The 18,372-nt window shown below is 27.4% G+C and overlaps 2 protein-coding genes across 3 annotated transcripts in view; one reads left to right on the forward strand and one right to left on the reverse strand.

Moving 5' to 3' along the window:
- LOC142324896 (uncharacterized) overlaps positions 1-18,372 on the forward strand; it is a 248,632-nt gene that overhangs the window by 204,025 nt on the left and 26,235 nt on the right. For both annotated transcript variants that reach the window (XM_075366003.1, XM_075366004.1), the window contains one exon: positions 4,336-4,497. In XM_075366003.1, the coding sequence (XP_075222118.1) occupies positions 4,336-4,497 (162 nt within the window). The remainder of the gene's footprint in view (positions 1-4,335; positions 4,498-18,372) is intronic.
- LOC142324409 (uncharacterized) lies at positions 7,985-17,213 on the reverse strand. Its single transcript, XM_075365239.1, has 3 exons — positions 17,046-17,213; positions 12,446-14,038; positions 7,985-8,365 (listed from the first exon to the last, which is right to left on the reverse strand). Exons 1-3 carry the CDS (start codon positions 17,168-17,170, stop codon positions 8,122-8,124), a joined length of 1,962 nt encoding a protein of 653 aa, XP_075221354.1. The 5' UTR covers positions 17,171-17,213; the 3' UTR covers positions 7,985-8,121.

Genomic DNA, 18,372 nt, shown 5'->3' on the forward strand with positions numbered 1-18,372 from the left:
TATAAGAATTATTTAAATTGTTTTATTTAAAAATATTTATATGAGATATCTTCTATCACCCCTCCGAATAAAATACAGTAATCCTATTACTATGATTTCTAGAAAAACATGCTTGATGTTTTTGACAATAAAAAACCTGAAAACTTATCTCCATGTTTAATTATCTTCATAGTATTTAGCTTTAATAAAATTTCTTATTTATATCAAATACATGTGGGCTTGATTTATCAATTTTTTTTCGATTTAACCCTACTGCTCTAACTGAATTAATGCATGCCTAAATACTAACTACACGTAAATCTTAAAACATGCTAAAGAAGTGGGTTTTTCAGGAGAATAACTTTTTAATGTTACTGTAATGTATATTATTTATTAATTAATAACATTGTATAATATTTATTCAATAATAAAAGATAAGAAAAACATAAAAGCAACAATCTTGTGTCTAAATTAAAAACCAGAACCACATTTTACATAACACACTTTTTACACAAAACATTTTACTTCTCGTTAAACATTATTAAATGTCAGTTTTATGAAACTTTTACAATATATTAAGTAAACATTTTATATTATTTATATGAGTTTATGCATGACTTCTTTTGGTACTTCCCACAGTAGGATTTTTTTTACATAATACACAGTATGTCTGCATCATTATTCTCTTCTCATAAGAGCTAATTAAGCAATAAGTCCTTTTTGTTCAACACTCGTCAATTTTGTGGTGTTTTCATGGCAGATTTTTCTTATTGATGTTCGTAATTCTCTAGAGAGACCTGGACAACTAAGTCGATATTTCTGCCATGGAGTAGTTAGTTGTTTGTGCAATTCCAGCATGAATTTTAATGTGCTAAGTGGTTTTCTTTGGTTCTTGTACTGGTTATGGCAATAAATCACAAAGGGGTTAACACACACCATATTCAACATATTATATAAAACACATCTCATTTTTCTGTTACAACATATGTTCTGGCGATATCTGGTCTTAACAAGTCAACACATCTTTTAGTACTATTGTAACCGATTATTACGTCTGGTTTTTTCGAGGTGCTGTCAATGATTCCTTCGTCATGAGCCATTGAAATACATGTCACAAGCTTTCCATCTTGGTTTATAAGAGAGCACTGTGAGGTTTTTGTCAAAAAGAAACATTGTACTTCTGACTTTTCTATGACCATATGATGGCTTGATAAGTTCATTGGGCAGCTCCTTTTTGTTCTTTTTTATGGTGTCAGTTATTGGGAGTTGATGTTTCTGCAAAAGTTTGTGGGCAAGCAGCATACTTGTGAACCAATTGTCAAGAATTATGTTGTGATACTCCCCTTTAAACTCCCCTTTACAGATTCAGAAACCCCCTCCCTTTACAGAAACTCCCCTTTACAGATTCTGTCAACTTTTCGACAAAGAAATCTGCCACTGGAATTCTAGAAGGTACTGTACCTTTGTCAAGATGTGATATTGCATCAATGATGTACTTCATTGAATTGTCACACATGATAATGAGTTTAATGCCATCTGTTAGGTTTTGACAGGTTGTTTTGACAGTTAGGTTGTTCCTTTCAAATATACATTTGAAAGGAACAACACCCTCGGAATCCCACCAACTGTTCATCTATTGTTAGGTATGGCCCTGTTGTATGACTTGTGACAATTATTTGTAAAAATAATCCATATATGTGAAATAGGCGCGAGTTTTGTGTTTCTCTCTTTGACCTCAATATCTTGTCATCGAATCAAACACAGTTTATCAAAAAGTTGAACCTCATTTTGGACATTGTTAATTTATAGCGTCCCAAACCATAAGAATCAATATATCTGTTGTCAGGTGGTAGTCATACAAAGCCGCAGATAAAATGAGAAGTCTGATTAGTGCATATATTCCTTCCGGGTCATATCCTTCAAAGTGGAATTATTTTGGTTGGCATAGTTATTTCTTTGTAAACTAATTTCTTCGTTTGTGTGGAGAACAATTATATCCATTATTTTATCATCTGAAAAAAGCTTGAAGCACTCTTTTGGCTTCATGGCATTTTTAGCTAGAGAGGTTAGTTCTGGTTGTCTATATTTTGTTTCTTTATTTTGTCTCTCTAAGGGTCACTGGTTGATTTTGTGTGAGTTATTACGTTATAAAATGAATAGGAAAATCAATTTTGCCGCCGACTGTGAAATACGTGGAATCATACCTTTTTTTAAATCGTTTAGCCGGCTGAAATTTATAGGCAATGTACGGTGATAATGCAATGAATGAAATAAACGTCCGAAAATGGTGTGAGGTTTAGAAATAACAGAATAAGTGGGCACAGTGATGAACGTTCGGGGAGGCCCTCGATAATCACCGAAGATTTGTTGAAACGCGTCGATGATGAAATCAGAAAATATCGTCGCTCAACGATTTCCGACGTGGCCCTTCTTTTTCTTGATGCTTCAAAAGCTGCCATCGGTCGCATTGTTCATGACCATACAGGCTTCGGAAAGGCTTGTGCACGTTGGGTGCCGCACGTCTTAATGGAACGTCACAAAAAAATGCAAATGGGTTCTGCTTTGGAATTTTTGATGCGCTAAACAGAAAAGGGTGATGAGTTTCTTTATTCAGTTGTTAGCAGCGATGAATCATGGATTTCGTATTACATGCAAGAGAGAAAATGGCAGTCAAATGAATGGCATCATCCTCAAACACCAACCAGACCAATAAATGTCAAGCCACAGCCATTTGGACGCAAACTGATGACCACTGTCTTTTGGGATCGGTTTGGCAACCTGTTGATTGATTTCATGCCACGTGAAACGATTATAAATGCAGAAGCCTACTGCGAAACTACGTAAGTTACGGCGCGCCATTCAAAATCGGTGACGTGGGCGGCTGACCGACGGCTGTTCACGATAATGCACGTCCACGTGTGGGTTCGAGGCGTGATTTACTGAGAACATCTGGATGGAAAATTTCAGAAGTGGACTTAGCCACTTCTGATATCCATTTGTTTAGGAAATTAAAAGAATTCTTGAGTGGTAAGCAATCAGCGGGTGACGATGAACTTAAAAATAATGTTAATCAGTGGCTAGATGTACTGGCGGCAGAAGAATACGACGAAGGAATATTGAAGCTGGTGTATCGCTACGATATCTTAATGTGGCGATTATATAGAGAAGTAGATAAGGTATGTAGTTTAAGAGAAATCAAAAAAATTTTATATAGTTTTCAGAATTAATTTTTCTACAATGAAATGACCTTTACTTTAGAGATAACTTCTCATATGTAACTATCAATGTTACTTGTGTAATTGAGATAAATCATTTTATACTTATTTTATGTAGATTGTTTAAGTCGTTCTGGATTACAGGTTCAAAATATGCTGCATATTATCATCTTTTTGAAGTAATTGGTTAAAATGTAAATCAGTAAAAATTAAATGATTTTAAATGTAAAATATACCTTTTTAGTATATAAAATGGGTCGTAAATCATTAAATTTTATACAACCAATACTGTTAATAAACACCTTTTTACTAAAAAAAAATGAAGTTTTGTAGCATCATAAAGCAATATCTTCTTTGGAATATTGGTAATACCACTGCTAAATAAATTTTTCTTGGTAGGAAAAGGTTACACAATATTTTGAAAATGAGTCGCTTAATGTTTTTATCATATTTTTTATGCTTTTCAGTGAGTATAAAATAAATTTTTATTTTCAGCCCCAGCAGAATAAAAGGGATGTTTCTTGTGTTTTTCAGGCAATTTTTCCCATTATCACTATTTTCTTATTTTAATTTTGTTTTATTCTATTTACACTATATTTATTCTGAATATTATAATGATATTGAAGCTTTTGTCACACTCCACCACAACAAGCTTATAAGTAGCATATCTAACCTTAGTAGGAGTATATGGCTTTGAGGCTCTATTTCCACTAAGTTTCTAAAAAAATTATTCAATAATATTCAGAAGTATATTTAAGTACAGGCATGTCATATAAAGGCATGCATTCTTATGCATTAACCAGGGTCTCCTGTAGTTTATTAAATTGATCTATATAAGGGAATTGTGGTTTTATTATTTTACAATCTTTTTATTCACATATATTTGTAATTAATTATATTTTTGGTAAGCTGTGCCCATTTATCATGTATATTGGTGTAATCAAACTTCTTATCTCAAATGTTGTTTGTTGTTAAATTGGAATATACATTGAATATTTACTCTATATGAAAATGTGTATACTCTTTTTTTACTGGTATAAAGTTTATTATTATTATGATGGATATTTAGGCTGTTAACTTTTTTTTTTTTTTTTACATATAAAACACCCCATTTTTTCTTATTTCTTTATTTTTTTGTTAGGTAGTGAAACAGAGCCTCCACTTGGTCCTTTGGCATTATTTTCATTTATCGTACCAACAAGAACAGAGAAGATTTCATACAAGGAATTGCATAATTTATTGAGAACTGCACTAAAGTCACATTTACAGCATGGTTTATTACTTGATACTCGAGAAAAAGGAGGTAAATATAATAATATGACTTTATAAATAAATATAACTTTACTTTAAAAATTTTTTTGGGCGATGATAACACCAAGTGTTTTTCACCCAAAATAAAAAAAAAATATATAAATTTGTTAAAATTGCTCAAAAAGTTCAAAACTGTGAATGTAGTTTTAATTCTGATTCAATATTATTTCAGAAGACAATCAATAATTATGAATTTAGTTTCAATTTAAAACAAAAAGGTTTTGAAGTAATCTCGTTAACTGTAATCTTACTTAAACCAATTCTTATCTGTTCTTTTTCAAAGTGATCCTAATTAGACGTATTCATCAAGATTGTTTGACTTGCAAAAATTATTTGTCTTTGATAATAATAATAATAAATGAGACATAATAGATGTTTGGTTAAATAAAGACAAAAAGTAGGTTTTATTCAGAAACAATTTTTTTGTTGAGAGCAGGATATTTCTTGTTCAAACAGCAGCTAAATTCTGTAATTTTACGATGAAAACAGTTTTTGAAATTTGCCAAATATTGTTTGGTAAATAAATATTGTTTATTTTATAATAAATATTAACTTACATCAGTTGATAAATAAGAGCACTAAAAAAAAGTAATACCTATAAATAAGAAACACTTGTAACCTGTCACAATTTGTAACCGAAACAAAACCAGTTGTAAAATTATTTGATATGCTAATTTCTCATACGTTATTTATTTCTTACAGAGTTTGCATGTAAATTTGGCTAGTCTTTTGATTTAGTTAATAATTAAATGACATTGTGGACATAGAAATAACCTACCATCACAAGTGATCAAATGTTTTTTGAGATAGTTTAGTTTTATGGTGGTTCATACGATGTATACCTCTAATTATAGTTTTAATTTTAATAAGAAGAAACTATCTGTGATTTTTAATTACCAGTTATTCATGCAATCTCATCATAAGTCTCTACTTTGAATAATTTATAGGATGGTATTGGATTTTATTCTTATTTTACTGGTTGAGCAATGTAAAACTGAACCACATCAGACTGAACACAGTTGTGACATTTAACATTTTATTAATGAAATAAAATGAAAACGTAACTTAAAATTAATTCTGTATTTACATTAGTAAAAGTTAAATTAGCGATGCACTTTTGTGTACGAGTGACAGAATTGTCATCAATGCTGTCGTTTCTTGTTGAATGTTCTCTTTAAATTCATTGTTAATGTGAAGATTTGATTCACAAACTATATCTTCCAAATAGCCCCAAAGGAAAAATTGAAACTAGACAATCTGGGAATGTGGAATGGAAGCTATTGAGCCCTCTGCTGATAATCTGTTCTTCATTATAAGCCTCATGAACGCATGCTAGTGGATTGTTTGATGTGCGAGATGAGATATTGCTCCATCCTGTTGAAAGAAGATTCATGATCTGTTAACTGAAAGTAGAATTCTTTGAAGATTGTATGGTAAATTTCATAAGACTAGATGTGAAATTTTAAAACTGAAATTTTTTTTACATAATGCTGTTCATTTCATCCCTAAAAGATATTGTGATACAGTATAGTTATTACATGAAAATTAGAAATGGATGTTATGGATAGAATAATGTAATATCATATTTTTAGATTAAAAATTTCAAAATAGTTAAAGCTTTTTTCACAATTTGTTTTTTTTTTTCTTAGAAGAGTCACTGAAACTGATTCATAGATTTCTATTTAAATTAGTAGCTCAATAATTCTTTATACCATTTGAAATTTCTGTGCGAGTTTTCAGGAAGTAGGAAATTTTATAAATACTCAATTTATTTCCTTAAAATTTTATTAAAGAAAATTTTTCAAAATACATGGAAATATGCTAACATACAATTTTTTAAGAATTGTTGTGAAGATCATTTGTCTTGGACTCTTGAAGGAGCTGTACACTAGCACCATAAAAATAAAAAAATAAATCTCCAATAAGCATATTTTCATAAATTTAGATAATCATCTCTAACCTTGTATGACAGCATATGCAAATTAATCAAATGTTAATTATTAAAGATTAACTTTATTTAGGAAAAAATCATACCTGTATACAATTTGACAATATCTAGTAATTCATATGTCCTTTATTCTTAATCACTTCATGTACACAATTTAGCATTAACTCAAGTATTCTACACTTTTTTTTATTTCTTTGTCAATTTTTGTGGTACAATTCATTTTTGAAATTTATTTTTTGAGTGTTGCCCAAAGATTTTCAATGCCTGGCCACAGAAGCACTTTAATTTGTTTCATTCTTCAAAAATTTTATCTGTTTTTTTTTTTGTTGGAACACTGGAATTTGTTTTGAAATTGTGTCATCATTCTTTCCTTCAGAATCTTGATACATCTATTAGTTTTCAACATACTATCTACTAGAAGTAATGAACAAGGGTCTTTAAGTGTGGTTCTACCACAAAACATTTTTTTCTGGGAATGTTTAACTGATTGCTGGATATAAGCCCGTGATGTATTTTCTAACATATGGAATCTTATGCTGCTGAGTATAAAAATGTGACTCATTGAAAAACATAATGTTTTTTAGTATTCTTTGGTCCAGGTAGCATGTGCTTTGGCTCACAAGAGGCCTTGTTTTTAACATTGCTGATGTTAAAAATTGCTTTTTATGATTTTGTTATAAAAATGAAATAAAAATAAAAAAATAAATGAAATGAAAATTGTTAAATCAAATAACAATAACCACACATTAACAGATAACTTAAAGAATAGGTCTGATCAAGCAGTATAGCCACAACATAGAAATAAACAAAAAAATTCCCTGTCTTCGAATTAATTTGCATGTTATTGTATACGTTTAGTAATCACTAAACTAAGGCAACTGTGAACAATAATTTACGTAGTAATCAACAGTAATCTATAGTTTTAACTAATTATTTTCTATATATTTATCAAATCTAAGAGAGTGTAATCTCGTCGAAGTAATAAAGAATTATTTCAGTTTCGAAAAATTGAATTAAAATTTAGTTATTAAAAAAACTCATTCAAGAATTGAGCAGAAGAGTTACAAAAGAATTTATTTCACAAAATAAATATATTATATGTAATTAGTTTCAAAATTTCCTTTTCATTTTTTATCTAATAATTTTTGTTATCCTGCATTTCATACATATACAGTGAGAAGTCATAAGATCAGTATTAAAAAGGCAAGGGGAAGAGAATTTATGCAGGAAGCCTTCCACGCTTAAAGCCTTCCTTTCATAAGTATTAGTGTTATCGACAGTGTAAATTTCTTTTTAAACATATAAAATACAAATATAAAAAAAATTAAAAACTTAGTTACTGTTGATACAAGCAACAAAATAAAATACACTTTATTTTAGTCAAACAGATAACAGGTGCTTTTTTACACAATTTATGGTAATCTTACCATAGAACAGACTGAATGTAAATGTATTCTACCATTAAGAAAACAAAGAAACTTAAAAAAAAAAATTTCATAATTTTATAAATTACATTTATATTTTTGTCAGGAACAATTAATAAAATTTCTTAAATATTTTGTACAAATACACTATTTTTAAATTTCTGTCTAAGTTTTTAGCAAATTTTTTTGGACAATCATTTTTTCAACACTTTTTATTTAGATATATTTCCTTTGGCTTGATTTTTCAAAAGAATATTGACTGAAATTTTGAATGAATATCATCTATTATTTTAATAAATACTTCTTTCCATGGGATTTCTTGTATATGATCATAACATAGTTTTGAAGAATCGATCAAAAATCTCCATAAATCTAAACTTGGTTGACATTGACAAACTAACACAGCAGATAACAAAGAAAATAAAAATAAAGGAATCCAAAAAAATAAAAATTTTAAAATTCTTGATGTTGTTCTTTCACTTGATAATCTGAAAAAAATTTAATTCAATTACGTTATTAATTTGATAGAATAAAAATTTATATTTCGAAAAAATAAATTTCTTCCATTTACAACTAGCTGATGAATTGGTTTTTTTTTTATCATTTTATTCATATATTTATCCATGATAATGATCTAATGCAGTATGATTATAAAACAAAATAAACAGCTCTAGTCTGAAATCCTTTTTTTAATTTATATATTACTGTTAGGAAAATTATAAATTTAAACACCTTTCCTATACGTTCATAATCTTTCAGTACAATTACAGATACAAACAGGATGTTTTTGACAGAGGTATTAATTCTTAAAATATGTATTTTTTATATTTTCCCTATATAAGTTTTTGTGTGACTGACATGATTTTCTATAATTGTGTTAGCTTTTATTGTAATATCAGTTTATTATTATTACTTTTATGTTAAATGTTGAAATCAAGCACTGCCATAAAAAGTAAATGTTTTCATAATCTGGTCTCAATGAATATTTATTTTTAAAGAGCCATTAGTTGATAAATGGAAAGTAAAACCTTAAGGTATTTGTTTCATTAAAAATACTAAGATTTAGTCAGAATTAAAGTTCAGTAAATGATCTGCAATCTGCTATAGGTGAAAGAAGCTGGACTACAAAAATCCATTTAAAAAATATAAAACAATATTTAGAATTCCACAACAGTTTCGATTCAAATTAGTCCTGCACTGCATTTGATTATGGTTGGGATTCAAGGGCTCACAGCTTTATCCAACAGGCACTTCAACCATTAGTCTTAGTATTACCACACAGATACTAAACAGGAAATAGAGTCCTCAGATAGGTTCATCAATAGTTTTCTTCTACCAGATCACACCAAGAATGCACTCATTCTACTGGTTACAGTATCTTCAGCATGAAGTTCAGCTGTTTTGTTGTTCTCCCAAGTGACACTAAATATCAAAGAAAAGGATTGGATCTAAAGATGTGAAAAAGAAGTTAGTGATGAGAGAGGACAATCTACCCATAGAGGAACTGTAAGCATGAGAAACAACCATACATATCTAGATAGTTAGGTAATTTTTTAAAGGGAAACTTTTTACAAAAAGAAATTACCCAGGGACTGTTCAGAACAAGGAAATAATAGGAAGGAATGCCAGTTGGTTGTTGAAGTAACTGAAATGTATACAAATGTTGACAATTTCACAATTTTGAAGAAAGAATCTGGGATTTGTTACAAAATATTTCTCAAGAGATAGTTAAGTTATTCACTTTATTATATGATAAGACATTTTCCACAAATCCCACATGCTAGAAATTAAGTAAAAATCATTACAAAAACCTTCATTTTACAAATAAATCTGTCAATATTTAAAATATATATGCATATTAGTAAAATATAATGAAATACAAACTATTTTCTGACCAAGGCAAAAGCTGCACTATAAAAATTAAATATAGAAAACGATTCCATAATACAAATATGAATATATTTGTCCTTTGGAACCTTAAAAACTTTGATATAAAGTATCAAAATTTTATTTTCTACACATCATTAATTGGATTTATTGGGAAATAAATATTAAGGTACATAAACATATATCAGAAGATTACTAAATTTGCTCTTTTAGGGAGTAAAATTATAATGGTGGATAAAGATCATAGGCAGACTGGCACAAAAAAACGGAGCTTTTATACAGAAAATAGTATAATATAGTCTTATAGTATTTAATATGGCTCTAAGAATTTGAAAAATTTTCTTAAAAGTATTTTAATGGAGTAAATCTTATTTTTTGATACCACTTTAAGGTAGCAAAATATGTACATTATAAAAAGCAGAAAGAAAAGTAATGAAGATCTTAGAAATTTAATATTTTGAAAAGTATAAAAACTGATATATGAAATGGGGTTTATGTTTTTAATGGGAGAGGGAAAAGGTTTGCAGTAGAGTATTAAAAGAGGCAAATGGTTGTCTCTGTGTTTTCAGAGGGTAAAAAATAAACAAGAAGATAAAGATGGAATTAATAGGATGTGGTAATTATATTGAGGTTAAATGATATGATTAGCACAGAAAGGAATGAAGAATACATCAGTAACATCAAACCAGTCAAATGATTGATTACTAAATAAAATAGAAGAAAAAGGCTACATAATTTTAATCTTCAAAAAATTGAACCCTACATTTTCAAGAAAGACTTAGGGTTTTCAAAGGAAGAATTAGATCCACAAAAACATATTCAAATCAAAAATTTTTTATAGCGCTTTGTAAGTATAAAAAAAGTCCATGATACAGATTTCAGAGGAATTTTTAAATAATATTATGGATTGTTGATAATTCAATCTATTTACGGCTGTTCAACTTGCTTGTATTTTTTATAGAATTTATTTCATGGTTTTGAATTGTATTTAAATTCTGTATAGTTTAATGCCCTGTTTTATAAATTTCTTGATAAAGGACGTTTTATTTATTTTTAATGTTAATGCCTGTTTTTCCTAATATTTTTGTCAGGGTTAGGGAACGATTTTTTATAACTGATTTTATTTTTTAAACCAACTTTCTATTACTATCTCAAACTATATCTTTAAAGCTAAATTGTTCTGCTTGTTTTGTTTTCTTGTATATTATTTAGTAAAATTCAAATAGTTTACTGTCTACCAAAAGAGCAACTTAAAATGGCATTTGGAACACAAATAGAACAATTTGGCATCCTGTAAAGAACATTGTTTATGTTTTTAAAGAATGAAAATGTGATTCTTTGTGTAGGAAGTTTAAGAAATTTATAATCTAGAAGAAAAGTAAGTCTTGAATTAACCAACATCAAAAACATTTAAAAATAATGATTAATAACAATGCTGAAAAAGTAATATGAGTTTAGGAGCCTGTATGAATGAAATTCATCTATTTGAAGTGTGAAAATCAAAGAGCTACTACTCTTAGAGAGAAAAACATTTATAATGCTAATAGTTTCATAAATTTTAACTTCATTTGTTTTTCAGTGATTTTAACAAATTGATTTCTACAATGAAATTGAATTAATAAATTAAAATTATACTAAATATTGTATACTAAACATTGTAATTTGTAATTGATTATGGAAGATTTAGCAAGTGTCAATAATAATCTTATTGTGTGGGTAATATCACAATGTGTTCAGCAACATTGGATATCACTTACTGATAAGTATTTTTTTTTATACATATTTTCCAATTTTTTTTTTAGAAAACAGGGATTCAAGGAGAAAATTATAAAAGAAAACTTTATTAAAAACAAATATAGAAAGTATTTAACAGCTGGAAAAAAGAATGATACTGTGTAGTAATAAATCTTATAAGATAAACATTAGCCTTAAAGGTTCACTAACTAACATATCTGTATATACGAGATATACTGGGAATAGTTTGTGACTTTGGGAGTATACTGTGTCAGGAGTGGAAGAGGATACCATGTATTTAGTTGTAGTGGTGGCTTGGAGACTAACTTCCCTTACATTGCACACCTCTCCTTCCTCCCCTCCCCCCCAACCATAACCACCACAATCTAAGAATGACAACAGTCCAGTTGCCATGAAGTGGAAAATTTTATGAAAATTATTATATATAAGTAATTCCATGAAATAGCAAGGAGCCTTTCTGTAAAATTTAATAAAAAATGGAAAATATATTGAGCCATAATTGTATCACAAGCACGAGTGTAAACAGTCATTGGCCAAAAAGTGTAGTTAGAACATGATTTTGCTTCATTTGATGATCATTTTTCTTCTGTGATTCTTGTAGGTTTAATTTTGTATGAACAAAAATAAAAAAAAGGTTAATTTTATTCAACATCACACTATGCAAAATATATATATATATATTGCCATAAACTCAAATAAGTAAAAAGACATGCAAAATTCTAATCACTGTTCATGTCCACTTTCACTGATTACTAATTTTAAGTAATAGATTGAATGTAATTATGTTATTAATTTTTCATTAAGTAACATTCAAGCTGATAAATTGATAAGTCAGTTCAAACTAACTCACGTTTGTAAACTGTTAAAATATCTTACAGTCCTTGAAATGCTACTTTAGAATAAAAAAATAAAATCTATTCATTTACCTTGTATTGACACATCTTTCCATGGAAAGGGACGGTAAAATATCACTATCCCATTTATCTAATCTTTCTTTTGAAGCAATAAAAGATGTTACAATTTCTTTGTTATCTTTTTTCTGCTCATGATTCTCAATATCATCTTCATTGTCATTATTATTATTAGTATCATCATCATTATTATTATTATTATTATTATTACTATTATTATTATTATTATCCTCATTTGTTATATCTTTTAAAATTACTTCTTCTTGCACTAAACTACTAAAGTCTTCATTTAAATATTGTGGTTCATCAAATGAGGATGATTCTGTTGTTGATGTTGAAGTGCTTACATTTTTTATACAAATTTCTTTAATTGAATTATGTTTGTCACTACATGCTTTAAATACATCATTCAGTTTATTAATTATTTCTCTTGATTTCATTGTATCAGTATTTTTACATGCATTTGATCTGATATTAGATTCTTTTTTACTTTTTGTTAACACATTATACGGAGAATTAAAAAAGTCTGAATCTTTTAAGTCAGAATTATTTGATATTATATTTTCCTTGAATTTGTTTTTCATTATAGTACTACTGTTATTTTGCTCGTTTTCTTTATAAATGTAAGTTTTTTCTCTTTGATCAGGTTTTTTTCTTTCTAAACCTAATTGCCTAATTTTCATTTTTCCTTGAATTTGTTTTTCTAAAAGAGCTAACTGAGCCCTTTCTGTTAAATGCGGTACTCTCATAATATTTTCTTCAGCATCTAATAAGCCCAATTGTGTTGCTTTTTTTACTATTTCTTCTTTATGTAATGATTGTGATAGTTTCTTAGATTTTGTTTTCAGATTCTTCAAACCTTCCTCTTTGTTTGATTTAGATGCGTGGAAACCTGTATTATCAGGTTGCTTCGGTTTTATACAAATTCTTGTACTCTGAATATTTTTTTTAGGTAAATTATTTTTATTATTATGTTGTGATGGTGAGTTGATTCCTGGGTGGTGTATTTTGACTTTAGATGCTTGAGATGCATCTGGAGTTATTGAAAATTGTATTAAAGATTCAAGAGACTCTTTACTTGTATTTATTTCACGAACCGATACATTTTTTTTAGGTATTTCTTCTTTGTTAGATGTTACACTTTCTGTATCTGAAATTTTTTCAGATTTATCTTTATTTTCCATTAAACATGGATCCATATTTTCGTTTGCTTCATTATTAGTTATACTCATTTTTATACCAGATCTATTTTTCATAATTTCATTAAAATTTTCAATGTCAGATATATGTTCTCTTATATCTTTACTATTTATTTCTTCCTTCAGTACTATTATGTCTTTTAACTTTAAACATAATTCATGTATCTTTTCACATATATCAGTATCTCTTTCATTAATTAAAGTGTTAAAATCTATGAAATGTCCGTGAAATGATGACGACTCAACCCATTGATGCATCCTTAATAAACGTTCTTCTAGCACTTCCATCTGATTTTGAGGCCTCCATTCCAGTGGATCAGACATTGTTGATGGTGAAGTTGCATATTCTGGACATTCACTTATTTTTGATGTGTTAAACATTGAACGAATTTGGCCTGGAGTTGGAAAACTTAAAAAAAAAAAGAAAAATTAATGAACTGTAAGCTAATAACCAATTCCTTAAGCTATAATATTTAAATAATCAGTTTTAATTTTGTTTTCCTCTTTAATTCATTACATTTTTACTCTGGGTAATTTTTAATTGAACAAAGAAGTTTGCAGATTTTATTTGCATCCACAGTTTTTATCTTGTATATTTTTAATTTGTTTTGTTAATATTTTTATTAATTATCTTAAATAAACATGGTTAAACAAACTTGTTTAACTATCATTTAAATACCAGCTCATTTTTTAGACACACAAGCACCATCCCAAAAATCTGTTAGGAGCTGTTGTACAATTCATTTGTCAGCAGTATTGTTAAGTTGTGTTATAATTAATTGGAAACTAGTTTTAATTTGAATAGCGTATTTGGTGTCTATTATGTTCATCCATTATGACACTGTTTTAATCAAATTTAGTATTTTTGTAGATTTTGTATAAATGTATGTATGTTGGCTGTTGTAAATAATTGTCACTGAAAACAGTCATAATAAAAAAAAAAAAAAAAAAAAAAAAAAAAAAAACTATACATGACTGATATTGGTATGGTTTTATAATCTTGCCGGTTTATCGCATTTAGTATTGTCTTTGAGAGAGGTTTTTGGGGTAATATCAACACCAAATAAAAGTATCCTTATTTATTAATTGTATCTTTTAAATGAGAAATAAATTGAAGTAAATAAATACTCAAAATTATTAATGTCTCACTTGTCAATTACATAAAAATTATTCTTCAAGATCTTTTTTTTGTTATTTGTATAGTTTATTATCAGTAGAATTACTGGCAATTACAATTGTTAACGGTGACATCTTATAAAGTTAAGGGAATTGCTTTAGCATGGAGTTAAATGATATATTTAACCATATTGTGTTTTTTTTAATTTGTTGTTTTTGTCTAATTTATTTTGTTTGAAAATATTCATCATATGTTCATGTATTTGTGTTCCAACTATGTTTATGAATATGTTCACATTCATCATTCAAGTATATGTTAAGGTTTTTTTTTTTTATAATTTGTCTCAAATTTACTTGTGTAGTTAGTATCATTGTACAAGGTTCCTGTTTCTGTAAAGTGATTTATCAAAGTTGATTGTGTTGTGTATTATGCTTGCTTATATGCATTGTAACAAGGAATGTGTGCATCTTGCACCAACGTATAGGTTGCTGTATTAGTTTGCTATAGGATCTAATGTATTTTGTTTATGTAGTTTAAATGTGATATAACATCCTTCATTCCTGAAAATTTTGGTAGTTTTGGTGTTTGGAATTTTCTGTTAATGTATGTATTTATAATTTTGCTTTGTATTTTATATGTAACATTTTATAAACAGTCAGTAAATGTCAAAATTTCAGTACACTTAATATAAAATTTACAAATATAATAAATTAGACAATAAAAACATAATTGAATTAACAAACTTACCATATCTTAAACATACTTTTCAATTACGTATTAAATTATTTGCTCATCTATCTTAATATAGATGTCATTAACAATAATGCTAGCAGTAACTTTGCAGATTAAAAAACTGTATAAATTAACTCCAAAAACAATTCTATGAATAATAACTTCCACATAATTTAAAAGTAATTCATTAGTAATGTTTAATATTTTTAAAAGTGTTATCACATTTGTCATACTGATCAAGATATATTATATATATATTTTTCAATAATAAAAAATTTTAATTCCTTTCATTTAAACAATATGTATAATAAAAAAAGAAATGAAAGTATAATTAATTAACAAGTTAAATTTGAAAATAATGATTGGGTTAGGGAAAGAATACTTCAATTTAAAAAGTTTGCTGCAAAAACTTTGTCATATAACTCAATGCAGTAGTTTCTACAAATGAATAATTCTTAATACAATTTCAATTAATAATATCTTAAGTTAAGAAGCGATGTCAGTTTTGTTTCTAAAATAATTAGGTATATATATATATATATATATATATATATACATATTAACATTAACTAATTAATGTTAGATTTCTAAGCGATATAATTTAATTTGTTATTGACTTACACCTTTTCAGTTAATAAGATTTGGTACAGTAGATTATTTTGACATTGAATGGTGTTTGTTAATGTACCAAAAAATATTCGATACTGTAGGGCAATTGAAAAAAATATGTTATAATGTGAGATATAAAAATTTTCATTATTTAACCAAACATATAATATAAAAATTGAAGCATACTAGGGTAGTTTAGTGTGAATGAAAATGTGAAATATAGAAAGAGTGCATATAAATGACAGTATGAAGTTCATATTAGTAATTTTTGTGATGTTGAAATAAATATTTATTGGTAAATATCCTGACAGGGAAAAAAAATTCAATTGCAATTTGTTACCAAGGATGGAATTAAGGTATTCAGTAATTACAGAAAAAAATCAAAGGTGGATACCTTATTTTATATTGTATTGAAAATTTAAATTCATACCTAGAAATATATTCAAATATTGTACCAAACATTTCTTTTCTTATCTACCAATAGATTGTATACTAACAAAACAGTTCATTTTACTTTATCAAATGAGATAATACCACATATCCCTACAGTTCTTAATGTTTTAATTACTTTTTACAAAATAAGTGTCCTGAAGAAGTGAAGATGTCTGTGAAAGAATTAATTTGGATAATAAAATATGTTTTTCATAAAAGTAGAGAAAAATGTTGAAGATAATAAAAAAAAAAAGAAGAAATTAAAAGCAAACAATCCTGCTATAGTTTTGATTTTGTTGAATTTGATGTTAAATGTATATTTTTCATGTAATGCAACATGGTAATCCTTTTCATAGGCATGAATGAATCTAGGTTAATATACTTTAAGTTTAATTTCAAACATTGAATCAAAACTAGTTGTTCTAAGAATTTACATGACCAACTGTCACAAAATTGGGTTCAAATATAATTGTGAGGGAGTATAATTACTTCATATTTATGCTAAATTTTAAATCTATATACTTACTTTGGATGTATATGATCATTGCTTCCATGTCTAATCACTGTAATAACAAATGGAACAGGAACATCATTATCAATTACATCTCTAGTTCCATGTTCGGAAGCTATAAAATCATCAGGATAAACCATCGCAAACGGTCAGTGCACTAAAATTAATTTAATTCTCTTTACTTGTAAATTTTCATTTGTTTGTGTAATGACTGAAATCATATTTGAAAAAAACAATTATTTACTATGACAACATATATAGTTGTATAACAATTATTATTAAATTGCATTTTATTTTATGATGATGAAAATTATTAAAATTTTATTCATTTTTGTTTTAGTTGCATTAGGTGTTATTTTATTTAGAATTATTGTAAAATATTATTTTATAATTAACTTTTTGGTTTTTTTTTAAATTTATTTATGATATGGTTAACTGATTGATTTCTTAAACAAAAAAAGATATAGATCTTGTAATTATATATCTCATATCATTATTAAAATTTAAAATTAAATTGTTTAATATCCTAGTGTGGGATTGTTTGTTTTTAACTTCTGAATTTTTATATTATTAGTACCTACTAGTAAACTTAATGTTCTAGTACAAGTAACTGATTATGTTCAACTAATGTCAACATTTTTTCTACTTTTACGAAAAATATATATTATTGTTCAAATTAATTCTTTCACAAACATCTTCACTTCTTCTGGTTGGTTATTTTGCATAGTAGTAAATTGCAACAAACGTGTAATGAATGAACCATTAATGCATGAGTGTAAAGTAAGTTAAGACACTAGCCAAGGTTTGTGCCATAAACTTCACAAGAGTGCATTAATGACCATTGTAGAGATTTGCATACTGTATTTATTCTATGAGAGAGAACATTGGGATTGTTGATTTAAATCAATAATAGATGACATTGTTTACAGAATTTTTTTAAACATTTTTTAAAAAATACATCAAACAACACATTTCTGTGGCAATAGGTTATTAGTTATAAGTTCTGCCTTTTCTTTAATATCGATTGATGTTAAAGAGATTTCTTCTTTAGAATTCAACATAATTAACAAAAGGATAAACAGTGTATACAGAAACTCCTTTCTTTTCTTTATTTTTCTGTTTAGTCTCCAGAACTACCATAAGGTATTACTTCTAAAGGAATGAGGATGATATGTATGAATGTAAATGAAGTGTAGTCTTGTACAGTCTCAGATTGACTATTCCTGAGATGTATGGTTAATTGAAACCCAACAACCACCAAAGGAAACCGGTATCCACAATCTAAACAACAACCAACAAAGAAAACCAGTATCCACAATCTAGTTTTCAAATCCATATAAAA

The sequence above is a fragment of the Lycorma delicatula genome, chromosome 5, assembly GCF_047948215.1.
Source record: "Lycorma delicatula isolate Av1 chromosome 5, ASM4794821v1, whole genome shotgun sequence".
NCBI lineage: Eukaryota > Metazoa > Arthropoda > Insecta > Hemiptera > Fulgoridae > Lycorma > Lycorma delicatula.